The sequence below is a fragment of the Muscardinus avellanarius genome (genome assembly GCF_963383645.1).
Source record: "Muscardinus avellanarius genome assembly, chromosome: X".
In the NCBI taxonomy this organism is placed as follows: Eukaryota; Metazoa; Chordata; class Mammalia; order Rodentia; family Gliridae; genus Muscardinus; species Muscardinus avellanarius.
In genome coordinates, this window is record NC_137792.1 from 37598466 (window position 1) to 37625995 (window position 27530).

At 40.1% G+C, this 27530-nt stretch overlaps 2 protein-coding genes across 2 annotated transcripts in view; one reads left to right on the top strand and one right to left on the bottom strand.

The window, feature by feature from the left end:
- EFHC2 (EF-hand domain containing 2) overlaps positions 1-27530 on the bottom strand; it is a gene marked incomplete at both ends in the record, with an annotated part of 177241 nt that overhangs the window by 95759 nt on the left and 53952 nt on the right. Inside the window, one exon of the mRNA XM_080719441.1 lies at positions 10388-10538. Within this exon, the coding sequence (XP_080575567.1) occupies positions 10388-10538 (151 nt within the window). The remainder of the gene's footprint in view (positions 1-10387; positions 10539-27530) is intronic.
- On the top strand, positions 22701-24578 carry LOC308279403 (putative deoxyribonuclease TATDN2; the record flags this gene model as incomplete). Its single annotated transcript, XM_080719522.1, has 1 exon — positions 22701-24578. The coding sequence occupies one exon, from the start codon at positions 22701-22703 to the stop codon at positions 24354-24356; it is 1656 nt and encodes a 551-aa protein (XP_080575648.1). The 3' UTR covers positions 24357-24578.

Here is a 27530-nt window from a genome sequence, read left to right on the forward strand (position 1 = left end):
TACAGTTGGTGCCAACACTGTGATTTACTGCTTCAATAAGCATGATGAGTTTAGGCTGCTTGAAGCTTCATGGAATCTTTTTTCCGCTACCAACCTATTCTTCCTTTTCTCTCTACAGCTTCTGTTCACCTTGACCCAAATGTCCCCACATTAACTCAGAGTCACTAGAGGCTTCATAGTTTCAGCCAGTGTTCTGGTAAAAAGGTTCTCTATCTCTTTCCATCTTTTCCTTCTAACTTTCTGATGCTTATGTGCTTCTGGTTAAAGACAAAGGGCAGTTTATTACTGAAGAGCAGTAATGGTGGCAACAGACTATCTGCATTTTTTACACCAGCTTCCTAAGTCCTAATGTACACTAGAGGACATAGAAAGAACCAGAGATGCACATGCAGTGGATTACACAGCAGGAAAGGAACCCAGAGTTTAGGGAACACAAATCTTCTACAGTGAGCAATTAGCAGCCTTAGACTGAACAGTGAGCATGTTTACCCTTTGTTCTGGATGGAGATTCATTCATCTCTCTCTCTCTCTCTCTCTCTCTCTCTCTCTCTCTCTCTCTCTCTCTCTCTCTCTCCCTCCCTCCCTCCCTCCCTCCCTCCCTCCCTCTCCCCCTTCCTCTCCTCTCCTCTCCTCCTCTTCCTCTCCTTTCCTGTCCTTTCCTCTCCTCTCTTCTCCTTCTCTTCCTCCTCTTCCTCCTCCTTCTCCTTCTCCTCCTCCTCCTCCTCCTCAAGGCTCCTTTTTCTCCTCCTCCTCCTCCTCCTCCTCCTCCTCCTCCTCCTCCTCCTCCCCCCCCCCTCTCTCACTGGGGATGGAACCCAGGGGCATTGTACCTCCAATCTACATCCCCAGCCCTACATTTGATCTTTTAATTTCTGAAGCAGGGTCTCACTGAGTTGTGAAGGGCCTTGCTAAGTAGCTGAGGCTGTCTTGTGAACCGTAATCCGCTGGTCTCTGCCTCTCAAATGCTGGGATTATAAGCATGCACTACCACACCCTTTACTTTTCTCTTTTGAGGCTAGAAGCAAACCTGTACTTTGTTCTAGAGGGACAGACTATATCTTCCAAAGCTGTTTGTACATATAAATGTCCTTGAATAAAACAGTCCAGAACCAAGAAAATCAATGCTTCTGTTAGCCACTTGTCCAGAAATGTGAGATAACCATGAAGAATTGACTCTCAACAATTATAAATGACTTAGGCCTGAGAACCAAGCCCAAGAGCAAAGAGAAAAGGGAATCAAAGCAATCTGAGAATGTAATGATTCAATAACACTTGGCTTGTGTAACCTCTGTATGGAAGTATTTTAATATAAAGATGTCAACATATCTTCTTTGTATTTTATATGGTACTAAAAATGGTGCCTTTTCCAAAGTCTAGAAAAACTTAGAAATTATTCACTCTGTATTCATTAAAGAACATTTAATTATTATCTTTATGTGCCAGGAACTGTGTTGGGCTCTATTCCATTACTCCACTTATCATCTTTTCACTCTGTTGAGGGGAAATTAACTAAAATCATTTCATCTTCTTTTTTTGTAGCAATTTTTAATTACTTGGTACATTAAATTAAAATAATAAAACTGTAAAATTAGAACTGGCCTAGAATATTTTTAAATGTACTACATAAAAGATGATATAATTTTACTGCAAAATTATACTTCAATTAGCCTTTAATTCATGTCACTGAAAACAGTATGAAAATTATTTAATCATTCAAGATTAGACATTTAGAACAAATTGCATACTTAAACAACTGTTAAAGGATGGGCATTTCAGGTATTTTCAGGAACCATTATATACATCTTAAAGTAACCAGTTTAAATTTGAAGAGAGCACCGAGAATTGAAAGGCAGCAGATGCAGGAGTTTTTAAAATATATAAGATATGCTTAACAGTCAGAAGCTCCTTCAAAAATTCCATCCATTGCATTTTTATTTCATTATAAAAATTCAAGTAAACAAGTTAATGCTGGTTTTGTTCAGTAACACTCTGAATAGGAATCCTATATTTTTCTAGGTATGAAGAATTGGCCCACCCACTGGGTATTTAAATAATAATTATTACAATCATCATCATAGCCATAGGATAAACTTTCATTTACATTTTCTCATTTAATCCTCACTAATCTCATGATACAGCTAATACATGACATATGAATATTCAGTTTATGAATGAGAAAAACCAAAGATGAGACTGCTTGCAGGGCTTTAAGTGCCATGTTCAACATTATGTCCCCACACAAAGGGCAGAAAGAGATTCTGAACTCAGGATTTCAGACCCTAATTAAATATCATTCATTTCTATAGTTTTCACCAAACTGTATCTTACTGTACTGAAGCCACAAATTATTTACGTGAAGGAAAGAAGGGAGAGCCATAGGAAAAACAGGGTAAAAATGGACAGAAGAGCTGCCAGCCACAACAAAAAAAGAGATTGATGACAAAGCTATTCTTTCAAAGGAATGCCCTATACCTCTGTTCTTAGAGCAAATTTCCAGAGAAGGCCACTTGTCCAGAGCAACCCTTCCATAGCACCAGCACCACAGCATTACCTGTCCCTCCTGTCAACCTTTATATCTCAGTCCCCCAAACTCCATTCACTTAATGCATATCAGAAGAAGACAGGGAGATTCTTTGTGGTAACACAAGAGTCTTGGCTGGGCATGGTGGTATAGACCTTGTCACCCCTGTACTTGGGAGATTGAGACAAGAGGTTTGCAGGTTGGAGGCCAACCTCAGCAACTTAGCAAGACCTTCAACAACCCAGCAAGACTCTCTTTCAAAAAAATAAATAAAAAGGGCTGGGGGTCTAGCTTAGAGGTAGAATGCCCTGTATTTAAACTCCAGTTCCAAAGGAATAAAAAAAGAGTTCTGACCATCCATGAAAGAAAAGCAGGTCTAACACTAAACAAGAAAATTCTGTTAACCAGAAACCCAACATCACTCATATGTTTTCTCTAAAATTCACAAGCTAGGGAATAATTGGGATATAGGAGGGACTCCAGATAATGGAGGAGAAACCTCATTGGAGCCAGGGAGGGAGTTTAAGGGAAGGGAAGGAGGAAGACAGAGGTTCATTCCTGGAAATACTACCATCAACTATGTGTATATATGTGAATATACCACTGTCAATCTCAGTACTCTGTATTGGGATGGGGTGATATGTCGGGGTGCTGGGGCACCAAGTGCTGTGTGCATGTATGCCGTTGACATGATTTACATTATAATATGAGGCTATAATGCACCAATTAAGGCACATTAGAAATCCAACATCACAATCTTGTGTTAATCAGAAATCCACTAATTGGGTGATGTGTGCATGTATGCCTCCACCATCTTGTACCCCATTAAGATGTATGATTATAATGCACCAATAAAAAATTTTTTTAAAGAAAAAAATTAGCTGGGCATGGTGGCACACGCTTGTAATCCCCGCACTTGGGAGGTGGAGACAGGGGGATTGCGCAGGTTTGAAGCCAGCCGCACTGTCTTAAGAGACCCTGTTTCCAATAAAAATATAAAAATAGGTGTCTGGGAGTGTAGCCCAGAGGTAGAAGGGCTTCCAGGAACCCCAGTACCAACAAGAAAAAGAAAAAGAAAAAGAAAAGAAAAAATTAAAGGCATATAACTGGGAGAAAAAAAATCCAATATGGGCCATTTGAAATGTGTAGTTTCACATAAGAGCTTTTGATACATATTCCTGGGATCTCTCAACTGTGTCCTTTGGGGAGAAAAATTTCTGTTTACTGGGATTTGTGTGTTTATAGTCATCTATGATAAATGGCAGAAACTTCACAAGTGGGAGTTTATTCTGGAATATCAAAGAAATGGGCAGAATGCCATGTCTCTGGCACACATTAAAGAGCAGCTGAGGTCATAAAGGTAGATAAATAAAAAATAATGCTACATAATGGGAAACAACTAAAGCACAATATTTGCCCTTTAAGTTTACAGATGTTCATCTTTATAATGGCCCCATAAAGACAATTGGGACACACATCCAGGCATCAAGTGCTTATTTCCTAGCTTGTCCTCATCTTCATGTTTCACATCTCTCTTCCTGTGTCAAAGGCCTGCCATCTGACTCTACTCTGCAAGTCCTAACTTTCTAACATTTCCCTGTGGTTTAGATCAAAGTATCCATATATTCATTAATATTCAAAGTATTTTCATGTCATTCAGTTGGGACTTGCCTTATATTTGGCTTGTACCAATAATTTAGTTTTTTTTGGAATTCACCTTCTAAAAGTTAAGATTCCAGCCGGGCGTGGTGGCGCACGCTTGTAATCCCCGCGCTTGGGAGGCAGAGACAGGAGGATCGCGCACGTTCGAAGCCAGCCGGCTGGCTTAGGAGACCCTGTTTCCAAATAAAAATGTAAAAATAGGTCTGGGAGTGTAGCCTGGAGGTAGAAGGGTTTCCAGGAACCCCAATACCACAAAAAAAAAAAAAGAAATCATGGTATGTAGCCGGGCGTGGTGGTGCACGCTTGTAATCCCCGTGCTTGGGAGGCGGAGATAAGAGGATTGCGCAGGTTCGAAGCCAGCCTCTCTGGCTTCAGAGACCCTGTTTCCAAATAAAAGTATAAAAAAATAGGTCTGGGAGTGTTACCCGGAGGAAAAAGGGTTTCCAGGAACCTCAGTACCACCAAAAAAAAAAAGAAAGAAAGAAAGAAAGAAAGAAATCATGGTGTGTTTCTAATCATTATCTTTTTCTCAGCATAGATTACTTTGGAGATGGTAGTATTTGACTGATAATTATTGTTAGACAATTAAGGGTAAAACTATTGAGTTTACCTTTGACTTTTTGGGCCTGATGTAAAACTGTTTTAACTATATTCCAGCAGAAAAGCAACACATTCTATAAAAACAACATATCTAACCCAAAAGAGAGTGATGTCCTGGCAAGAAATGAAAGCAAGCTTTGAATTGCAACAGTGACTTACTTGATTCATAACACACACAAATTTCTTTGCCAACAAGAACCCGTGAATATTAAAAATATGTTGTTATAAGTAGCAGCTACATGTAACTGAATGCCTATTTTGGCACCATGCTAATGGATGTCTCTTTTGTTTCTGGCTTATTCTAAACTCCCATCACCTTAAAAGAATCATATGATGGTAGAGACAATTAAAATTGGGGTGAGGATATAATTCATCCAATTTCACCAATTTCTGAATGGTCAGGTCTACAAAAATCAAGTGCATCTGGCTTCCCAGTTCACTGGTAAAGTATGAAACCCCTATGAAGTGACAGGAACCCTGCCAGGGAACAGTATCTAAACTTGACCCCCAGCCACTTCCCAGGACCCACAGGCGCTTGGAAGGCAGACACAGAACACTCAAGACACAAATGAGCCAGGTATGGTGGCGCATGCCTGGAATCCCCGTACTTGGGAGGCCGAGATAGGAGGATCACAGGTTCGAGGCCAAACTCAGCTACTTAGTGAGGCCCTCTGCAAATTAATGAGACCCTGTTTCAAAATAAAGAACTTTTAAAAACAGGGCTAGGGGTATAGCTCAAAGGCAGAATGTTCCTGGGTTCAGTCCCCAGTACCTCCCAAAGAAGACACAAGTGAAAGAAACACTACCCATTCTACCAAAATCTGAAACACTGAGTCATCACATGTTTTCTTTTTACCAATCACTTAATTTAGGAAAGCCTGAAGGTGTTTAAATAATTTTTCAAACTATCCTCTGTCCAAACAGACTTTCCTTAACGAGAATAATCATATTACATATTTCAAGAGAGACTTGTTTCTCTCTAAATAAAGCTTGATGACAGAGCGGTAATCCATGTTTGCTTTAGACAGGATTTGCTACACCCCTCCAGGTTTCTCCACTCTGCTGACAAACTCAATGTCGCTGCACGGTGTGGTTGCTGTGTATTCTGTCCACAACCCCAAGCTTTGTCTTCATACAGGAAAATGTTCTAACCACAGTAAGCCAGCCAGAAATTCTAATTCCAAAAATACTTTAAAATAGTCTTGTACTCAGGGTTCATTTCCAGAATCTTTACGAGTAACAATCCTTCTCCTTATAGCACAATGATTTTCAAGTGCTGCATGATGACTATTTTCAGCTTGACTTTGAAATCTACCTTTGTGAGATCCGCTATCAAGAGGCTGACAGAACTGAAAAGTCTTAAGATCTTTTCCAAAATCCTCCAAGAGGTTGTGTTTCATATTTCTTCTTGGATAGTTTAATAAAACCAAGATGCACTGGCCAGTGGCCAGTGAGCTACAGGAATATGAGCTTTCACTTAAAAGTTAATGGTAATAAAAACAATCCATTTGCTAATGCAGGATTGAGATGTCTTCTTATCTCCAGTCCATCATGTGGACAAATGTGACATCAATGTAAGGAAAGTAATCAGAAAAGAAGCAAAGTTTGGTTAAGGAATAACAGAGCAATGTTTAAATGAACACCTGTAAGAAAATATTTTTGTTAAAGCAATACTGTCATTCACCTAACCAAATATACTTAAGGAAAAACAGATGCTAACAGAATTAAAAAGTTGTACATTTTCTTTTTCTGTTCTTAACTATTTAAAATGTTTCTAATATATTCTTGCCAGTCTTTTTTTTTTTTTTTTTTTGGTGGTGGTACTGGGGTTCCTGAAAGCCCTTTTACCTTCGGGCTACACTCCCAGACCTATTTTATTTTTGGAAACAGGGTCTCTTAAGCCAGCACGGCTGGATTTGAACCTGCGCGATCCTCCTGTCTCCGCCTGCCAAGCGCAGGGATTACAAGTGTGCGCCACCACGCCTGGCTTGCCAGTCTTTAAAAACTGCTTTACAAGCAGTGGTGGCTCATGCTTGTAATCCCAACATTTGGGAGGCTGAGAGAGGAGGATTTCACAAGTTCGAAGCCAGCCTCAGCTACTTGGTGAGGCTCTCAGCAACTTATTGAGACCCTGTCCCCAAATAAAGAATAAAAAATAGGGCTAGGGGTGTCGCTCGGAGGTATAATGTCCCTGGGTTCCATCCCCAGTACCGCAAAAATAAATAAATAAATAAATAAATAAATAAATAAATAAATAAATAAATCTGCTTTACAGCCATGCATGGTGATGCATGCCTATAATCCCAGTACCTGGGAAGTTGAGACAAGAGGATAACAAGTTTGTGGACAGCCTCAGTAATGTAACAAGACTTTCAGCAACCTAGCAAGACCCTGTTTCAAAAACTAAAAATAAAATAGGGCTAGAGGTATAGCTTGGAGGAAGAATGGGTTCAAACCCTAGTAGCACAAAACAAAACAAAAAATCTACTTTATATGCGTTAAATATTACCTCAGCCAGGTATGGTGACACAGGCCTATAATCCCAGTACTTGGGAGGCAGTGACAAGAGGATCACAAGTTCGAGACCAGCCCCAGAAACTTAGCAAGACCCTGACCCTGTTTCACATTTTTAAAATAGAATTAAATAAAGTATCCCCCCCAAAAAATACCTCAAAGAGCCTAAATCTGCTTATATCTTTAAAAAAAATAAAAATAGCCGGGCGTGGTGGCGCACACTTGTAATCCCCGCACTTGGGAGGTGAAGACAGGAGGATCGCGCAGGTTCGAAGCCAGCCGTGCTGGCTTAAGAGACCCTGTTTCCAAATAAAAATATAAAAATAGGACTGGGAGTGTAGCCCGGAGGGAGAAGGGTTTCCAGGAACCCCAGTAACACACACACACACACACACACAAAATTAAATAAATAAATAAATAAATAAATAAATAAATATCATACTCTTAACCTTAAACTAAGGCATTTCTGTAATTCCTAAAAGATTTCCTAGTAAGTCATTAAGTGGATAGTGTATGAGTTGGAACATAAAAACCAGCACTCGCATTGCCTCCTTATATCGACCCTCACCTTCTCCCTACCTTACAAAATCTAGCAGCAACACTAAATCAAACTCCCTTGCACCGCCTCAACTGTGGATCTTAATACAGTAGAACAAACTTGTTCTGGCCACAATTTGGGCATCCCCGATTCCCAATTCAGTTTTCTAGTTTTAACTTTTTTTCTGAAAACACATCCCAGAATTCCATCTGCCTGGTGGGTGGGCATCAGCATACTCTGAAGGAGGATGCGCCAACACTCCTTGAAGGCCCCGTTTTCCCCCCACCCCAAAAAATACACATCATAGAAACAGACTCCAGTTTTGCTCCTTGCTCTGCGCTTCTGGGCTTTACAAAGGTATCACCATCTCATTGAGCAGAGACCTCTGAGACAATGTGGAAGTTTAAATGGGGATGTAGCTGTAGCTCTCTAAAAGAGTACTTACATAGCATGTACAAAGCCCTGGATTCCATCCCCAGAAATGCAAAATAAATAAATAAATAAATAAATAAAGCAACCCCCCCCCCCAGTCCTTTTCAGTAAAAGCTGACAATAGCAGTGCCAATTTTGTCACTTTCTGTATTTAATCACCAGTCAAGACCTATCAACTCTGCCAACCAAACAGCTCTCAAATCCTTTCCCTGCTTTCTTCTTCTACCATCACTGTACTGGTTTAGATACTCAGTATGTCTAGCCAAAACAAAACTCCTGAATTAGTCATTGTACTCCATTTCGTCTCCAACCTGCTGCTCTACAAACTCTATGGTCTTATCCTCATACCCAGTTTCCCCAAGCTCAGCACAGTGCCTGACACAGAGTAGGTGTTCAACAAACACTTGTTGGAAATGCTTAATGGCTCCAAATTCATCATCCCAAACACCAGACACAATGAAGCCTCACTGTTAGGAAAATCTCAGTCTCATAAGCATTGAGGAAGCCCTTTGCACACTGAGGCTGAATGACAAACTTTTTCTTAAGACACAAAAATAAATTCCTCCTAAATTCCTGTTTCTCCCCCTTAAACTCACTGTAGTGTATCACGATGAAGGCATCAGGTCTAAATAAATAGTAAGCAAAAACTTTTTCGACAGAGGCAGAAAGGATTAAGGTGTGTTAAATGATAAGAAGGTAGGTAAACAGGATATGTGTGTTAAATATAAGAATGGATGGAAGGACCAAGAAATAACTAATTTTCAGTAGCTATTAAATATATATGAGGCACCTGGACTCTGAATATTCACAGCACACTAAATATACAAGAAATGATAAATATTCATGAGTACTCAAATATTCATGAGGCCTTAATTCGGCCACTCATTCACTGGTGACACGCATTTTGGTCCCACAGACCCTCTGTTCAAGAAACAGGAGCAAAGACCATGGCCATTTAGTAGGCTTACTAGCAAGCAAAAGCCGTGGCCAAGCACACTCATCCCTGCCTCTCTCCAATAGTGCTTTGGTGTACCCTGGCTCAGAGTCCCTTCTGTTTGTGGTTTTCCTTGCATGACCCTTAATTCTGGTCTCTAAACCACATTATTCACAGACAAGGATGGTAAAGGGGGGAGAGAGAAATGGGAGAGAAACAAGAGAGAGAGGGGGGAGAGAGAGAGAGAGAGAGAGACAGACAGACAGACAGACACAGAGAGAATGAATTGTTGCCTATTCCAAGACTCAGAGAATGTAGTTATTCCTACCTACCTGAACATGGTCCAAAGTGTGTAAACCTATTCTGTCTCTCCCCCTGCTTCTTGTGCTGTGCGATGTTGTTACTGCAGTGCTGGGAATTGAACTAAGGAACCTGCATATGCTAGGCGAGTACTTGACCACTGAGATACATCCTCAATACTTGCTGTGCATTTTAAATTATGTTAATCTATCATGTTATTTATTCATTTTGATTTGGCCCATGAAACAAAGATACTGACAAGTTCAGAATATATTTTGCTAGGTGAATGAAGAGCAAGGTTAATAGTTAAATATGAGAAAATAGGGAAAGGAAAACAAGTGGAGACTGAAGTGAGAGAAGATAATTTCCTTATCTGTACTTCAGCTGCAGATGAGAATTAATTTTGTGATGTGGCCACTGGAAAAACGACTCTAAAGCTGCATTATTAGAACTACCATAAATTGTATTAGCCAACAGTTTTGAGGAAGAGAAGGTGATTGGAACAAATAGCACTAAGTTTAAGAAAGAATACCAATCTGGAAGTGGCAGCAAAGAACAGCATCTCTTCTCCCCTGAGAGAGCAGAAAGGGATACAGCCATGGCAAGGAAAATAAAGAGTATTAGGACAAAGTCAAAGACACAGGCAAGTTTGCTTATGCTAGAGCAACACCTGAAAGGATATGGTACGCCACAGTGAAGAGAAATGGGGTGTGAGGAATAGACGGCTGATAAGTCACTATCACTACATACTAATACCATGTTTATATTCACCACTGCCAACAAGCCAGATACCTAAATATTAGCATGGAGCCTTCTTAAAAGCCCAAAAAGACCACTGATAAAGGCAGAAGTTGGAATGAAAAAATAAAAATGCTGGTATAGATACCTTGAGGCAGTCCGCTGTTTTTCACCTCCGGTTCATTGACTTGAATTGTATCATCTTCAAGGTAAAAGTAGATCTTATAGTACCGTATTCTATAGTTTTCTTGTCTTTTATCAGAAACTTCATCTTCTACATATGCATTGAAAGATAACACCTGTTGGAATCACAATTAGAAACCATGAAAAAGTCAGCAAACAAAATCAATAAAGCTATCTCCTGTATACTCTGTTAATGTAAAGAATAAAGTTGAGGGGATTTTTCCAGGAAGACATTCTACATATCAGCTATGAGAATGGATACAATCTAGGTTAGAATACGTAAAGATTATTTTACACTTTCATCACTATCTTGTTAGAACAAAGAAATGATATCTAAGTAATAAATCCAACATTCAACTCTACCATAAACTGAACTGAACTATAAACTGTCTTTGAAAATTCACAATGGGATTCTAAATATTTGTATTAAAGAGACAAAATATTCATAGTCACACGATGAATATAAGTTTTTTAACTTTTTTGCAGTACTGGGGATAGAATCTAGGGGCATTCTACCTCTGGGCAACACCCATAGCCCTATTTTTAAATGTTTATTTTTGAAATAGTGTCTCACTAAATTGTGGAGGGCTTAAGTAGCTGAGGTTGGCCTCGAACCTGTGATCCTCCTGTCTCGGCCTCCTAAGCACTGGGATTACAAGCATGCGAAACCACACCCAACTAAGTTTTGTCATTTTCCCATTAAGAGTAACACAAAGCAGCTAGGAATGGCAATACATGCTTGCAATTTGGGAGCCTGAGACAGGAGGATCGCAGGTTCACGGCCAGTCTCAACAACTTAGTAAGGCCCTCCACCACTTAGTGAGATCCTGTTTCAAAATGAAAATAGGGCTGGTGGTGTAGCTCAGAAGTAGAACATCCCTGGGTTCAATCTCCAGTACCACATAAACACACACACAAAATAATAACAGAAAGCTACTGTGGGTTCTAGAATCAAATTATCTTGACTCTGCCTTGCAGCAATTTGAATAGGCAGATCTTAAATTCTTCCAAAGCATGGAGATTTACGCTTTCCAGAAACCTTAAAGGACCTAGTTTAGGGCTAGACCCAGATCCATCCTACACTACATGGAGTACAGGTGAGCCTAAAGTGTTTATGAGAAAAATCAGAGACAGTCAAAATATTCTTGAAAATTCCGTAATCACTTTGGAAAACTGTGCCTCCGCGGCAAGTAAAACACAGTCCTTTTCTCCCATGTTGAAGCTGATGACTGTCTGCCTCTTCATAAATTCCAGTTGAAATAGTCTTTTATGTTTAAATGCCAGGTGGTATGAATATGTATCTTTAACCTTTAGAATTACTCCCAATAGGGGGACCTGCTCACACACTGAGGAGACATGGTAATTGAGGACAATTGTAGGAACAGTATATTCACAAACCATTTCAAACCTGACCTAAGGCACAGATTCCCTGAGAGCTACATTCAAATAATCTCTTTACATCTTACTTTTGATCATTTTTATAACTGAAGTTAGAAAAATTAATTGTGCATATAAGGTAACTCCCGGGTTATTCCCCAAGAACACTAGCATGTCAATCTACCATCAGGGTGGTCAGTTATCCTCATTAAAAATATACATTCCAGGAGTGTTTAGAAATTTTCTGTCAAATGCCCACACTTTAAAGCTGAGTGTGGTGGCACACACTTGTAAGGCTGAGACGGGAGGATCGCAGGTTCGAGGCCAGCCTCAATTACTTAGTGAGGCCCTTCAAAACTTAGTGAGACCCTGTTTCCAAATAAAAAATAAAAACATAGATCTGGGGGTATAGCTCCGAAGTAGAATGTCCCTGGGTTCCATCCCAGTACCGAAAACACACACACACACACCCCACACGCTTTAGAAGAAGCTAACGAATGCTTGATCAACACAAGGATCTGGGTTAATGGTCATAAATGATGTTAGAAATAAGTCTTATTAGTGAAATTATTGTGTTAAAATGTATATATCAGTTTCCAATATTGTCCTTACAGGAATAGGTTCTAAGAATTTGGTGAGAATAAGAGCTATAACCTTTGAAATGGCACCTCTGACTTCATTCTAAAATATTCCTATGTTCAGAGGCTTTTCTGGGAAACTCATCTGGCCTGGCTCCAAATAGTTGAGCAAAACCCCGATGCTAGAAGGGTGTTACATTTGTACTGAGTGAGCATTTCAGGTAAGATGCTACCGGATGAGTAAAAGGGATTCTGCTCTGGAGTGATGCAGATATTTGGGAACATTGTGAATGGACTAAATGTCAATGAATTACACACTTTAAAATGGCCAATGGTTAATTTTATGTTATGTGATTTTTACCATAATTACAAAAACAAGGTCAAACACCAAGTTGTTTGGGCATTTTGTAAATTACATCAGCACCTAGGTAAATTATATCTCAATAAAAAGAAATGAGAAGAGGTTGGAACACTTAAAAAGAGACTTGAAGCTTCAATGAGTTCAGAACATAGTTAGTATTCAATATGATACTTTTTTATTTCTAATCAGGCAAGAAAATGTGAAGAGAATCTTCTTAGATCTTACCCACTCCTATGCGTTGACCACTTATGGCATACATTTGTGAATGACTAAAGCAGCATGGGTCAGTTGACAACTGTCATGTATTTATGTAATCATGAAAAGATTTACCAATCAAATGATGCATTAATAGATAAGAAAATATGCCAAATGAAAACAAAGAGAAAAAAAGATTGTTTTAGACTGGACTTCAATATGTCTAGAAGAGAGAAACATTGGTCCCATGAGAATACAGAGCTGCCAAACTCCAACATGAAAACTACAGAGCAAATCAAAGAATGGTGAAGATGAAAAGATAAAAAAGAAAAAGGGAGTGGAAATTGTGAAATGTGGCAAAGCAGAATGTGAGGAGAGAGACACCGAAAAGATTCAAAGTGATCTCACAAAGATACATGACCTAATTGCAATGGAACTTGATGTATTAGAGACCAGAAAAAGAACCTAAAATAAAAACTGCTAGAAATAAAAATTTACAGAAACATAATTATGATAAAAGGTCTTATTTAAGTCAAGCAGAGAAGAGATAAGGTCCTAAAGGATGGAATTGGCTGCACTTTTCTTGGAACCAAAATATAATTAGGTAAGATGTGTAATCTTCAATTCCCCTCAGGCCCTACAGCATTTATTAGATAAATTACCTGCCTGATCCCTGTTAAGTCAGACCGTTGGCAGCCCCCACCCCCGAAAGTTCCAGTTGGCTGATGCATGTAACTGCAGTAAAACAACGGTGGCCTAACTGCCCTGGCTGATGCAGACAACCACAAACACATGCGTCACCTGCTTCCCGATACAGGTGTCACCAAGTTCCCAGAACTTCGATACAGACCACTGCTTAAGAAACAACAACCTATCTGCTCAGAAAGCCCCCAACTCCTTGCTCTCCCCGTTCTCAAAAAACAGCCCCATAAAAAGTTTCAACCTTGCCGGGCGTGGCGGCGCACGCTTGTAAATCTCCGCGCTTGGGAGGCAGAGACAGGAGGATCGCGCAGGTTCGAAGCCAGCGTCTCTGGTTTTAGAGACCCTGTTTCCAAATAAAAATATAGAAATAGGTCTGGGTGTGTAGCCTGGAGGTAGAAGGGCTTCCAGGAACCCCAGTACCACCAAAAAAAAAAAAAGTTTCAACCTTGCAGACCCTAGGTGTGCACTTCACTGGCCCCACCTTTGGACCAGAGAACTTGACCTAGGAAGGCAGAATAAAGGCACCCTCTTGCTTTTTACTTGGCTTGCTTGCCTCATTCCCTGTGTCACAACTTGACAATCCCAAGGCATTTGAGAATATAAAATATGAAATAAATCAGCTTTAAATAACAGGTACATGATTCCCTTATTATAAAAGAATTTTAAATGTTTATATTACTCAATTCAGGATCTTCTTACACTTAAAGCCAAAGGAGATTGAAAGCCATCAAGAGTGAATATTGATGGTGGAGTAATTATTACTTAAGGTATGTACAGATGTAGCTTTGAAAAATGTTAATTCAATTTTCACATCAAATCACTTATCTGCTTCACAATCCATATCCCAAACAGCTGGGTTTTAACGTTAATTTCAATTCCTAATTTTCACTTAAAATGTTATCAAAATTATATTGTCTGGTGCAGTGCTAAAAGAAAATAACTGGAAGCTTTTCTGTTGTAAGCAAGGTGATACAATCCTAAACCTAAAGCAAGAACCTAAATCCTCAGAATAAGTCTTACAATTTTTTCTGTGTGTGTGTTGTGGGGGGGGTACTGGGGTTCCTGGAAACCCTTCTACCTCTGGGCTATACTCCCGGACCTATTTTTTTATATTTTTATTTGGAAACAGGGTCTCCTAAGCCAGCAAGGCTGGCTTCAAACCTGCGCAATCCTCCTGTCTCCAGCGCGGGGATTACAAGCGTGCACCACCATGCCCGGCCATTCTTAACGATTTTTAAAGATGGGGAGGTTGTTGTGACCAATGCATGAGTCATAAAGACTATGACTCAGAAATCAAATATCTTAACTGTCAAAAACTCACAGCTGAATTTCTAAAAGAAGAAAGAAGATTAAGAAATACCAGTAATGTTCAATAAGGCTTGACATTTTAGAAAGAGGTCAACATCACAGCTCTAAGTTTGAAATGTTCAGAAAGCAGAGCACAAAGGCACATGCCTGTAAGCTACGTGTGGGGCTGAGGCAGGACTGCTTGAGTCCAGGAGTTCAAGATCAGCCTAGGAAAGAAAGGGAAGCAGGAAGGGAGGGAGGGGAAAGAGAAGAGAAAACAAAAGAGAGAACAAAAGAGAAGAGAAGAGAAAAAAGCAAGAGCTGGGGTCATAGCTCACTGGTAGAGTGCTTGCTTAGCATGCACAAAGCCCTGGGTTCAATGCCAGCACTGCAAAAATCACATAAATAAAATGTTAAGGCTCTATTCTGTGAAAAAGGCTTAGACTTAAATTATGAAACACCTTTAGAAAATGTTTGTAATAGTAAATATTAACATATTCTCAAAGATTAGTAGGCAACAAAAATTTACATTTAATGCAATGTTTATTTTTCCTGAAAAACAGGAGCTGTAAAATCATTAATTTTCCTCACGATAGTCTTAGAATCAAGAAAAGAAATGATAATAAATTCTATATTACATATAGAAGATGGTATCTTTGTATATGACAACGGTGGTTTGACAGAATTTAACATACATTAACTCACAAAGATTATAAGAAAATTAAAATGAAAACAATGTTATAGTAACTGATTACAAATATAATTAGAAATGTATAATTTAGTTTAATCACAAACAAAAACTGTCATTTCTGATAATTACTGCGATGAAGATAAATTTAAAATAAAAAAAGGCAAGTATAAGCCAGGTATGGTGGTGCACGCTTGTAATTCCAGCATTTGGGAGGCTGAGATAGGAGGATCTTGGTTCTAGGACAGCCTCAGCTACTTAGTGAGGTCCTTTGCAACTCAGTGAGACCCTGTTTCAAAATAAAGAATAAAAATAGGTCTGCGGGTGTAGCTCAGAGGTAGAATGTCCCTGGGTTCTATCCCTAGTACTGCAAAAAAAAAGGTAAGTATAAAATCTAATAAAACTTAAAGCCATATAAACCTTTAGGATATAAGCAAACCTGTAATCCGGCAATAAATTGATCAACCTATGCTATTATACAAAAGAATTTTGAGTTTTATAGAGATGATAAATTGATAATGATGTCTCATAGCCTTTGCTACACATTAGAAATTATTTTTTAAAAAGCCCAGACCCGCCAGGCGTGGTGGCGCACGCTCGTAATCCCCGCGCTTGGGAGGCAGAGACAGGAGGATCGCGCAGGTTCGAAGCCAGCCGGGCACGCTGGCGTAGGAGACCCTGTTTCCAAATAAAAATGTAAAAAAAATAGGTCTAGGAGTGTAGCCCGGAGGTAGAAGGGCTTCCAGGAACCCCAGTACCACCACCAAAAAAAAAAAAAGACCAGACCCCAAACTAAATACATTAAATCAGAATTTTTGAGGAAAGGCAGGTATTTGTATATTTTAAAAGCTACTGATGGGATTCAGGACATACTACCTCAGAATACAGCACTTTGGCATTTGAAAAATCAGCCCAAATAGGAAGTTTCCTGAACTTCTCACCTGAAGTAGGCCACACAATCTAGGAAGATTACTCTGACCTTTTCCCTCCCTCCTTTCCTGAAGACCCTCATGTGACCGGTGCCTCCCTGTCCATAAAAATAGTTTTCCCATTTCCTTGGGTCTTTTTGAAGGCTCCTATGTCATATAAACTTTTTAAAGTAAATTTTATGTTTTTCTCTTGTTAGTCTGTTTTTTTTTTTCATTACAAAGGTCTCAGCCATGAACCTTGCCATGGAGGAAGAAAAGATACTGCTTTTTCTCACTCATTTTTCCCAAGTAATTTTGAAGTATAGCCAGAGTTGACAAAGTGAGCGACAATTCAAAAGAAAACTTTTGAAAGAGCAAAAAAACTGTTATAAAAAACAACAGAAATGAAGGATAAAGGCAGAAAAAGATTAATTTGAAAGAAGAAAAATGACAGCAAGTAAATCTGAAAGGTTTTTAAGTAAATAAAATAGATAAGGTTCTAGCAAAGCTAATCAAGAAAGGATAAGTCAAATCAGAGACAGTTCATGACAGACATGTAACAAATTATATAACAGGTTATCATATAATAAATTATATAAGCATGTACAAATAAATTTTATATATTTGTTTTGGGGTACTGACGATTGAACCAAGGGGCATTCTACGCTGAGCTACACTCCCAACTCCATTTTATCTTTGATTTGGAAGCAAGGTCTCATTAAATTGATGCAAGTCTCACTGAGTTGCTGAGGCTGGTTTCCCACCTGAGATCCTCCTGTCTCAGTCTCCCAAGTACTGAGATTACTGGCAAGTGCCACCTTGCCTGAGTGAAAAGGAATTTTCAATTCACCATTAAATAAGTTATTTTATAGTAACTTATCAAAAACACAATGAATATGCTAATAACAAAGTAAGATATGAAAATCTGCCAAAGAACTGCACCGACAAATGCTTGATAATTTACTAGAATATCACATTATATAATTACCCTAGGATACCAAAAAAGATGGAAAATTGCAAAGGTGAATTCCAACACCTGATAGACATACCATTAAAAAAAAAAACTAGCAAACCATACACCAATCATTTTCTTCTCACGTGGGCCACAGATTAGACTCACATATAGAGCTTTTGAAGATCGTGATGCTTGGGCTACACCACATACACCATCACCACCCGCCAAACACATGCAATGAACTTAGAATCTCTCGGGGCAGGCTTAGGCCTCAGTGATTTTTTAAAGCTCCCCACTGATTATCATGTGTAAGTCAAGGCTGAGAACAACTGCTACAGAACCATTTCGTCACTTAAGATTTACAGAAGAAGGAACCTAACTAGCTGGACGTGGTAGCACATGCTTTTAATCCCCGCGCTTGGGAGGCTGAGACAGGAGGATAGCACCGGTTCGAAGCCAGCCTCAGCTACTTAGTGAGGCTCTCAGCAACTCAGTGAGACTCTGTTTCCAAATAAAATAGAAAATAGGTCTGGGAGTATAGCCCGGAGGTAGAAAGCCTCTGGGTTCCACCCCCAGTACCACCAAAAAAAAAAAAAGAAAGAAAAAGCCTAACTAAAATACAAGCAAAGAAAATTAGTAGTCTGTAACAGTTATAAGCCACCTCCAAAAAAAAAATCAGCATTTTCCTCATAGATTCAAAGATATTTCCAAAGTAGGAAATAAGAGTAAGTATCATGATCTCATACCATTTCCTATCACATACATTTTAAAATGCAAGGGTAATTTCTTAACACGATTACAAAGCATCTGCTTTAAAACAACAGTCTAAACATCCAACATTATATTTAATTAAACTGTGTGTGTACCATAATCAAGAACAGAACAGAAATGCTTCTACCAGCATCATTATTTAATATTGCTCTCAGAAGCTGGACAATGTCAAAAGTTACAGTAAAAATATTAGCAAGTAGGAGACGAAAATCATCATTAGGGCAAGATAAAATAATGGCATAGGCAAATGCTGAAAAATAAGAATAAGTAAAAAGATTTAGTGTCACCACTACTCAATAAAAATTCTTAGGTACTAGCAACAACCAGTTAAAAACATAATGGGGGTGTGTGTGTTCACAATAGAATACAAATTACAAAACACTGAAAAGTAGTTTTCTCCTTCAACATTCTGTGACGCAGATCAAACTCCAAATATTTACGAGAAGATAAAAAGGAACCCAACTAAAAATAAATGAAGTGTATCCTCAATAAACAGACCAAATGTATTTCAAGTTGATATTTCATTGTTATTTTGAAGGGACTTGAAATAATTCAAAGTCCATCTGATAAAATCCAGACAGCCTATTAATGGTAATTACAAAACCTAAAGGCAATGACATAAATCTGATTCTCCCAGATTTTATACCATAATATAATGCTTCAATTACTAAAATGGTGCAATACAAGAGTAATAAGAGACATGGTAATAGGTAGAAAACAATAGACGGTCTGTAAATAGACTATTAAATAGAAGAATTTAACATGTAACGAAAGAGTAGTCACGGATCCGTAAGCAAAAAGTATTCACTTGGAAAAGCATGTCTGTATTCCTCACCTAAATTATAACTCAAAACAATTACCAGATGGGTTATAAACTTTAATATAAGGAATCAATTCCTCCCTAAAGAATAGTGGTGAAAGCCCCAAATGGAAGAGGGGGGTGGTCTCTATCTCTGGTTTAGGAGAAAGAGAAAAATCATAAAAGAAGAAAATGAAATTTTGATCATAAAAACAAACTATAACTTCAACACACTAAAATATAAATAAAAACATGCTAATGTGCTGGCATGATGGTTATGTTAATTTCAGTATCTGAGAGGCTGAGACAGGAGAATGACAGGTTTGAGGCCAGTTTCAGCAGTGTAGTAAGACTCTATTTTAAATTTTTTTGTGTGGGTCTGGGGATGGAACCCAGGGGCATTCGACCTCCAAGCTACATCCCCTGCCCAATTTTTTTATTCTTTATTTTGAAACCGGTTCTCACTGAGTTGCAGAGCATCTCACTAAGTAGCTGAGGCTGTCCTCGAACTGCAATCCTCCAGTCTCAGCCTCCTGAATGCTAGGACTACAAGTGTGAGCCACCACGCCCGGCTCAGTGAGACTCTATTTTAAAATAAAAAATAAACTAGGACTGGGGTGGAGCTCAGAGGTAGAATGTCTCTGGGTTCTATCCCCAGAACCATTAAAAAATACTAACAAGAAAAGTAGGAAACAAAAGTTTTATAAATATATCATTTTTTTTTCGTACTGAAAACTGAATCCAGAGGATATTCTGCCACACATTTCCAGCCCTTTTCACTTTGCGATAAGGTCTTGCCAAGTTTCCCAGGCTGATCTTGAACTTACCAGCTTCCCAACTTAGCCTCCGTGGGACACTGGAATTACACGCATACGTCACTGTACCAGCTAATTTATAAAACTTAATTTTTTTGGTACTGAGGATTGAACCAAGGGACATTTAATCTTTGAGCTACATGCCCAGTCCTATTTTTCTTTTTTTACTTTTTTTTTTTTTTTGACGGTCTGGGGATGGAACCCAGGTGCATCCTACCTCTGAGCTACACCCTCTGCCTTATTTTTTATTCTTTATTTTGAAACCGGGTCTCACTGAGTTGGGGAGGGCCTAAGTAGCTGAGGCTGTCTGTGAACCGCGATCCTCAGGTCTCAGCCTCCCGAATGCTGGGATTACAAGCGTGTACCACCTCGCCTGGCTATTTTTTTACTTTGAAACAAGGTCTTGCTAAGTTGCTGAGGCTAGCCTGGAACCTGCAATTCTCCTGTCTCAGCCTCCCAAGTACTGTAATTATAGGCATATGCCACCATGCTCGGCCCTTATAAAGCTTTTTAAATTAAATTTTAAAGGCTCTAGAAGAGAAAAGAGCATAAACAATATTCACAAGTGGATCAACTAAAAAAAAAGTTAATTCTAAAATTATTATATAAGTACAAATTAAAATTGTACTGAAACATTAGGTTTGTGTGTTTTGCCTAGTAAGTGGACTATATCACCGATGGCTTTCTTTTCTACCCCCAAGCTATATCACCAGCTTTTTAAATTTTTGGTTTGGCCGGGGGGTGGTGGCGCATGCTTGTAATCACCACGCTTGGGAGGCGGAGACAGGAGGATCGCGCAGGTTCGAAGCCAGCCACGCTGGCTTAAGAGACCCTGTTTCCATATGAAAAAGTATAAAAAATAGGTCTGGGAGTATAGCCCGAGTCAGAAGGGTTTCCAGGAACCCCAGTACCACCATACCACCCAAAAAATAATAATAATAATTTTGGTTTTGAAACAGGTCTCACTAGGTTGCCGAGTGTCTCGCTAACTTGCTAAATAACTCAAATCTGCGATCCTCCTGTCTTAGCCTCTCAAGTACTAGTATTAGAGGTCTGTGCCACTATCCTGGCTTTTTTTTTTTTTTGGTTCTGCTTGTTTGTTTTTGAGATGAAGTGCCCGCTATATTGCTCATGCTGACCTCCAGCTCCTGGGCTCGAGAGGTAACGGGGGCTAGAGTCTCGCAACGCTTCATCTATCTTTGAGGGGAATTTTAAATTACTGCTGTTCTGGGGCAATGTGGTGCTATGAGAAACCATTTATAAATTCTTACATTTCCTCTCAGGAACTCCATTTCTGGGCATGTAGCCCAAAGAAACCAAACTGGTAAAACTTAAACGTGCAAAGATGTTCTTTGCGGCAATTACTTTTTTATTCTAACAGAAAGAAAACTAGAATGAAGCCTGAAGTCCACAAAAACGGAAAGGTTTCACGAATTATGGCACCTCTAGGTATTGAGTCCCTGTACCTTTAAGAAGGCATCAATAAGATGCTTTTGCGAACTCTGCGGCAATACGAGAAATACTTAAAATGCACAGTACCGTTCAGTGAAAATAACACAGGGCTAAAATTGGTTGTATACCAACAATTATGGCTTTAAATGCATGCATAAAACAGGCTTCAAAAACCACAACTATGCTTTTTGGACACAGTGGAATAAAAGGGAAAAAACGTACAAAATGGTGACAGCAATGGCGGCGGCCCACGTGGCGAAGGGATTAGACCGGCGACAAGGATGGTGGCGCCAGAAATACCGGAAGTGGCGCGAAGAGGGCCCGCCCCTGAGGCCGACCTCAGGCCAAAGGTCAGGGGGTGGGGGCTGGGCCGCTGCCCAATTTGCCTCTAAACTGGGTCCGGCTTGTCCTCGGGCGTCCCTCGAACCAGGAGCACCCTATCTGTGGTCCTGAAAGTGACCTGTAGCCACATCGGAAAGTTTTTTGTCGGCTTGACCAAGTGGTAACCTTTTGGGTGCCCCGGAAGTACTTTCACCAAACAGGATATCCTGGCTGAAAAATCGAACGTATTCCGCAGTCTCGGAAGCGAGCGGCGGGATCGGACGCAAAGTCGGGTCCCGCGCCTTCCGTGACTTCCCGATCGCTTTGACTTCTCCAAAGTGCTTCGAAATCAACAGTGAAAGAACTGCGACTGCTCTGGGACGCAAAGGGTGACGAACTTTTGAAAACCGGCGGAAAGCTGACGCTCTTCAGTACCGCAAGATCGGCGCTTAGGTAGGATACCGTAGCAGACGCACCTGCCCCAGGGAACTCGGTGGTGGGCGGCGGAGGGACCCTCCGGGGCTCCAAGGGCCTCAAAGGCCAGAAAGAGGACTTGATAGACTGTTTCTGGACTTTTCCCGGGGCTCGCACCACCAGAACCCCCCCCCCCCCGAGACTTGGACTGAGCATTGAGGTTTTTCTGGGGCTCACAGCCACAGAACCCTCCCACCTCGGACTTGGGACTGTTTGTGGAGATTTTCTTGTGTTCCTACGGCCACAGAACACCCACCCTTGCCTCGGACTTAGACTGTTCGTGGAGGTTTTCCTGGGGTTCCTACAGCCAAGAACCCCCAGGCTGCTCAGGTGTGGGTAGAAATACCTCAAAAGACTGCTTGATTCAGTGTGTGCGGGGGTTCTTTGGTTAGCGCGATCTGCTTTGCCTTCCGCTAGCCTGTTTGGAGAAAAAATGGCTTCTCTGAAAGATACCCACAGCCTTAATTCCAAACATAGTTCCCGTAATGCCGTGAACTCTGAATCTGAGGCTGGAGTTGAAGATCAAAATAAAACTAAGGAATCAAACAGGTTCCAGAAAGGGAGGGGTAGAATTCAAGACAGAATCTCTTCGGTGATGTACCGAAAGCCTATCCCCAGGATCCAGGAAAGATGGATGCCCAAGGAAAAGGAGGAAGTTGCTATTAATACAAAACCAGGCATAGTAGAGCCTACTAATGCTGCAGGAAAACCATCCCGGAAGGTTACCTTCTTTGAACCCCCCAAAAAGAAAGAGTCAGCTCCAAAGATGAGCAGTTTCAGCGAGAGGAAAGTAACTGCAAATCCTCGCAAGAAACCCAGTCAGAAGCCACTTGCTGATGGAAGGGCAGCCACTTGTGGAAATAGCCCTCCTCCTTTAGAATTTGTTGATAACTTCAACTCAGTAATGCAAAATCCTAAAGCCGGTAAGGTGGCAGCCGAGCACGCCTCCTTTTCAGGGAGCGACTGGTCAGATGTCGATGAAGTCTCAATAGTCAGATTCTCCCAGGAAGAGCCATTCTCACTGAGTCAACCAGTAGCTTCAGAGCTTTCATCCTTCCAGAATGATTACGGCATGCACAGGCTTAATTTGTACTACAGTCCTTGGAATGACTACACCAGCAGTTGGACAAGCGATATCAAATGTTCTGCTTTTCCATCCATGGACATGAGCAGTACCACTACCACATTCCAGGCTGGGAGGGGCAACCATAGCTTTGGGGGTCATGATTATTCCTACCATGCAAAGGGCACCCAAAAAATGCCCCAAAGCATGCAAGTGACAGAAGAAGAAAGATCCCAGAATTCTCATTCATTTTACCTCTCCAGAAATGCCCAAGCAGGCAGATGGGGGAAAGCCTACTACGAAGATAATCTGTCACGTTCTTGTAAAGCATATGCATCTGGCTCCCAGCCAAAGACCCTCTGGCAGCCAAGCCCAAAGGAGGGTTTCATTGATACCCACTGTCACTTGGACATGCTCTTTTCCAAATTGGCTTTCAAAGGGTCATTCACCATGTTCAGAAAAATGTATAGCAATTCCTTCCCTCTGGAGTTTCAGGGCTGCATCTCTGATTTCTGTGATCCTCGTACCCTAAGAGATGATATGTGGAAGGAGATATTGAGAGAAGATTTGGTTTGGGGGGCCTTTGGCTGTCACCCTCACTTTGCACGTTACTACAATGAGCATCAAGAAAGAACTCTCTTGCATGCCTTACGGCACCCCAAGGCTATAGCATTTGGAGAAATGGGCTTGGATTACTCTTACAAGTGCACCACACCCGTCTCAGAGCAGTTCAAGATATTTGAAAGACAACTACAGCTGGCAGTGTCTCTCAAGATGCCCTTGGTGATCCACTGCCGAGAGGCTGATGAAGATCTGCTGAGCATCATGAAAAAGTTTGTGCCCCCCGACTACAAAATTCATAGGCATTGCTTCACTGGCCATTACTCAGTCATTGAGCCCATGCTGAAGTATTTTCCCAACATGTCAGTAGGCTTCACCGCTGTCCTGACTTACTCTTCTGCCTGTGAAGCCCGAGAAGCTCTGAAAAAGATCCCACTGGAAAGAATTCTCGTCGAAACCGATGCTCCCTACTTCCTCCCTCGCAGGGTTTCCAAAAGCATCTGCCAGTTCTCCCACCCAGGGATGGCCCTGCATACAGTGCGAGAGATTGCCAGAATCAAAGAAGAGCCAGTTTCCCACATCTTAGCCACCTTGCGTGAGAATACCACTCGCATCTACAGTCTTTAAGTAGAAATGGCACAATCAGGAGTCTTCTAAAAGAGGAAGACAAGCAGCCTGAGAAAACATAGACTGGATTTGAACTCTTTCTTTTTTTTTTTCTTTTTTTTTCTTTTTTCTTTCTTTTTTTTTTTTTTTTTTTTTTTTTTTGGTGGTACTGGGGTTCCTGGAAGCCCTTCTACCTCCGGGCTACACTCCCAGACCTATTTGATATTTTTGAAACAGGGTCTTTTAACACCAGCGCGGCTGGCTTCGAACCTGCACGATCCTCCTGTCTCCGCCTCCAAAGCGCAGGGATTACAAGCGTGCGCCACCACACCCGGCTGGATTTGAACTCTGACTGTGTCCCAAGTTAAGGATGTTTTTGGAGAGTCCATTGGAACAGAAAATAAGACAGTAACCCTTCATAAGACTTTTGCTTCTGGCTGATAGGTCACGGTTCATTGGGATGGGAGGAGGGTTTAAGAGGAACTGCCCCTGATGGTAAAGTTTTTCCTTCAAGACAAAATGATAGTAGCCAGCAAAGGAAAGAGTTCTCTGCAGCCTGTGTTTTAAAGCAGTGGGTGAATAGTCAACCTCTTGGCTTATCTTTTAAAAAAGTAATGTTGAATTTTAAAAGTGATTTAGGTGTTTCATTTATTTCTAAAATGTATGTTGTTATAAGAATTCTATACTCTGTTTAGTTTGTTTTTAAGTGACTGGTTACCTTGACATTTTTGCATTTATTTTTAAAGATAAACTAAACTAGCATTTCTTCTAAAATGGTATTATTTAGATAAAATCTAGATTGTTAATAGTCATTACATGCCAAAAAGTTTGTGGAGGCAATTAGAACGATGAGAGCCAAATAACATTGAGTCATTTTTTATAGTACTAGGGATTGATCCTGGGAGTATTCTACCTCTGAGCTACATCCCAAGCCCCATTTGATTTTTGTTCTCAAACAGGATCTTAAGTTGATGAGAGTCTCACTATTTATTGAGACTGTCCTCAAACATGCAGTCCTCATCTCAGCTTCCCAGGTACCAGAATTATGGGCCACCATGCCCAGCTAATACAGTTGAGGCTTAACCACTAAGGAGATGCATCTTGAATCGAAATTCCCAACACTTAGGTAATTTTAATGCTTTTCACATAAGCAGTAAAATAATAGTAGCTATTCATTTAAATTGCTCTGATTCTTAACAAAGCCCAAATGTATACACTTAGAAATATGGTTCTTCAGAAGAGCTTCAAAAGCATCAACATTAAAGAAACAGAAGGGATTCAGCCACCCACTTGGTAAATAGCAATGCTACCAGAGAAATTAAAATGAATTCACATTTTAAGGAAAATATTTGAGCTATGAAATTTAACTTTGAAAGCCAAAGCACACACCTAAATCCAGGAATCCCACTATTGGATGAGGCATGCATGCAATTTTAAAAATGGAAAATCTCTTTTACCCTTGAAAATTGAATCGATGAAAATAGACTCAGAATATTCCAGACTTCTGTAGTTTCCTTTGCACTCATTTATCTGAATCCAGAAATATAAGCTAGTTCCTCATCTGATTCTCAATTCAAAAGTCACTTCTACAGAGAAGCCCTCCCTGACCACTAGTCTAGGAGGAAGAAAAACCTGTTGGCTCAGACTGTCTTAATCTTATGGGTTTCCTTTGTTGAGAATCCAGTCTTTTGAGAAGAAAGTTTAAGTATATAAAATAGCTGTATTGTTTCATTTTCCTTTAGAAGAACAAAAGAAGTTAACACTATGTGAAAGGTGTGATTTGATTATATTTTTAAGAAAAAGCCTTGAAACACTAAGCCAGTACTTTGAGCTAAGAAGCTTTTTTTCTATCTAACGTACACTTTAAATAGGCTTTGTTCAAAGTGTGTTCCTCAACCCATAGAGGCCCTGAGCTTGTTTTAAAGAATTGTAGAAAACAGGGTTTGCTTGGACACATATTTTTGGAAAATACTGATTTGTACAGTTATACAAGCTTTTCTTTTTAGGATTTCACATGTCCTTTGATATAGTAGTATGCACCATGAGTATCCAAGAATATGTTTCTCAGTTACTGATAGATTAATATGAGGTACAACTCAACAAGCTCCAGTTCCTTGTGAACACCAGCTTAGGAAATGCCATCTTAGTCGCACACTCCTAGCTACCTGTGCTTAACACATTCTGTTTATCTCTCTACTCACATTCCAGTATGCTGTTTCATTTACCTTTTCCTCTGTCTAAGAGAACAAAATGCCATTTAACTGCCTCCCAAGTGGGCATTTCAAAGATAAGTGTGAATGAACAACTGCATTTAAGGCTGGGTAGCTTAGTCGTATAGTCCTCACCTAGCATGCACAAGCCCCTGGGGTTTTAATCTCCAGCACTACACACACACACACACACACACACACTTAACAAGATAAACAGGATCTACACACATTATAATTAAGGTACTTTTTCTTTCTAAAATATGATCTTTTTATATGGGAAAAGTACTTTTCTAGCCTGTTTTTCTCTCTTCTTATGGCAGTTGTAATGTACCATACTTTGTGATGTTTCTAACACGGAGGAGAGTGCCACAGCAAAATTTAATGCTAGTTCTTTAGGAATGGGAGTGAATAATGTAGTCCTAAGTGGTCTAAATCAAAACTCAATCTTCACTTACTTATTCTGTGAATGGGGTAAAGACCACTTCGCCTATTCATGTTACTAATAAACAAATCTTGTAATCTAAATGTGTGGGATTTGAGACACTTCGTAAATAGTTTTCTGCTTAAGTGATATTCCATTAAACCTCAAAAATATTATTTAGCATCTATCTGTATAGCACTTAGTGTGTCTATTCTTCTGTTCTGGAGGTATCAGCACCATGAAGGTGGACGGTGATCTAGAAATTTAATTTGCCATCAATAGTCCCTAGGCCATTAGTGCAGAGTCACAGGACCTCTCAGACTCTTTAACAGGCTCCCTGAATCTTGGCAGTCCTTTCAGGGTACATCAGTATTTTGCTTCACTTAAGTTTTAGAAAGGCAGAGCTAAGAATGTAGCTCAATGTTAGAATGCATGCCTGCGTGCATTCTTAGCATAGGAGAGGCCCTGGGTTCAATCCCCAGCAGTAAACATTTTTTTTTCTCTTTAAGAAAGGCATCTATTTCAACTGGATGTGATGTCTCATGCCTTTAATACCAATACTTG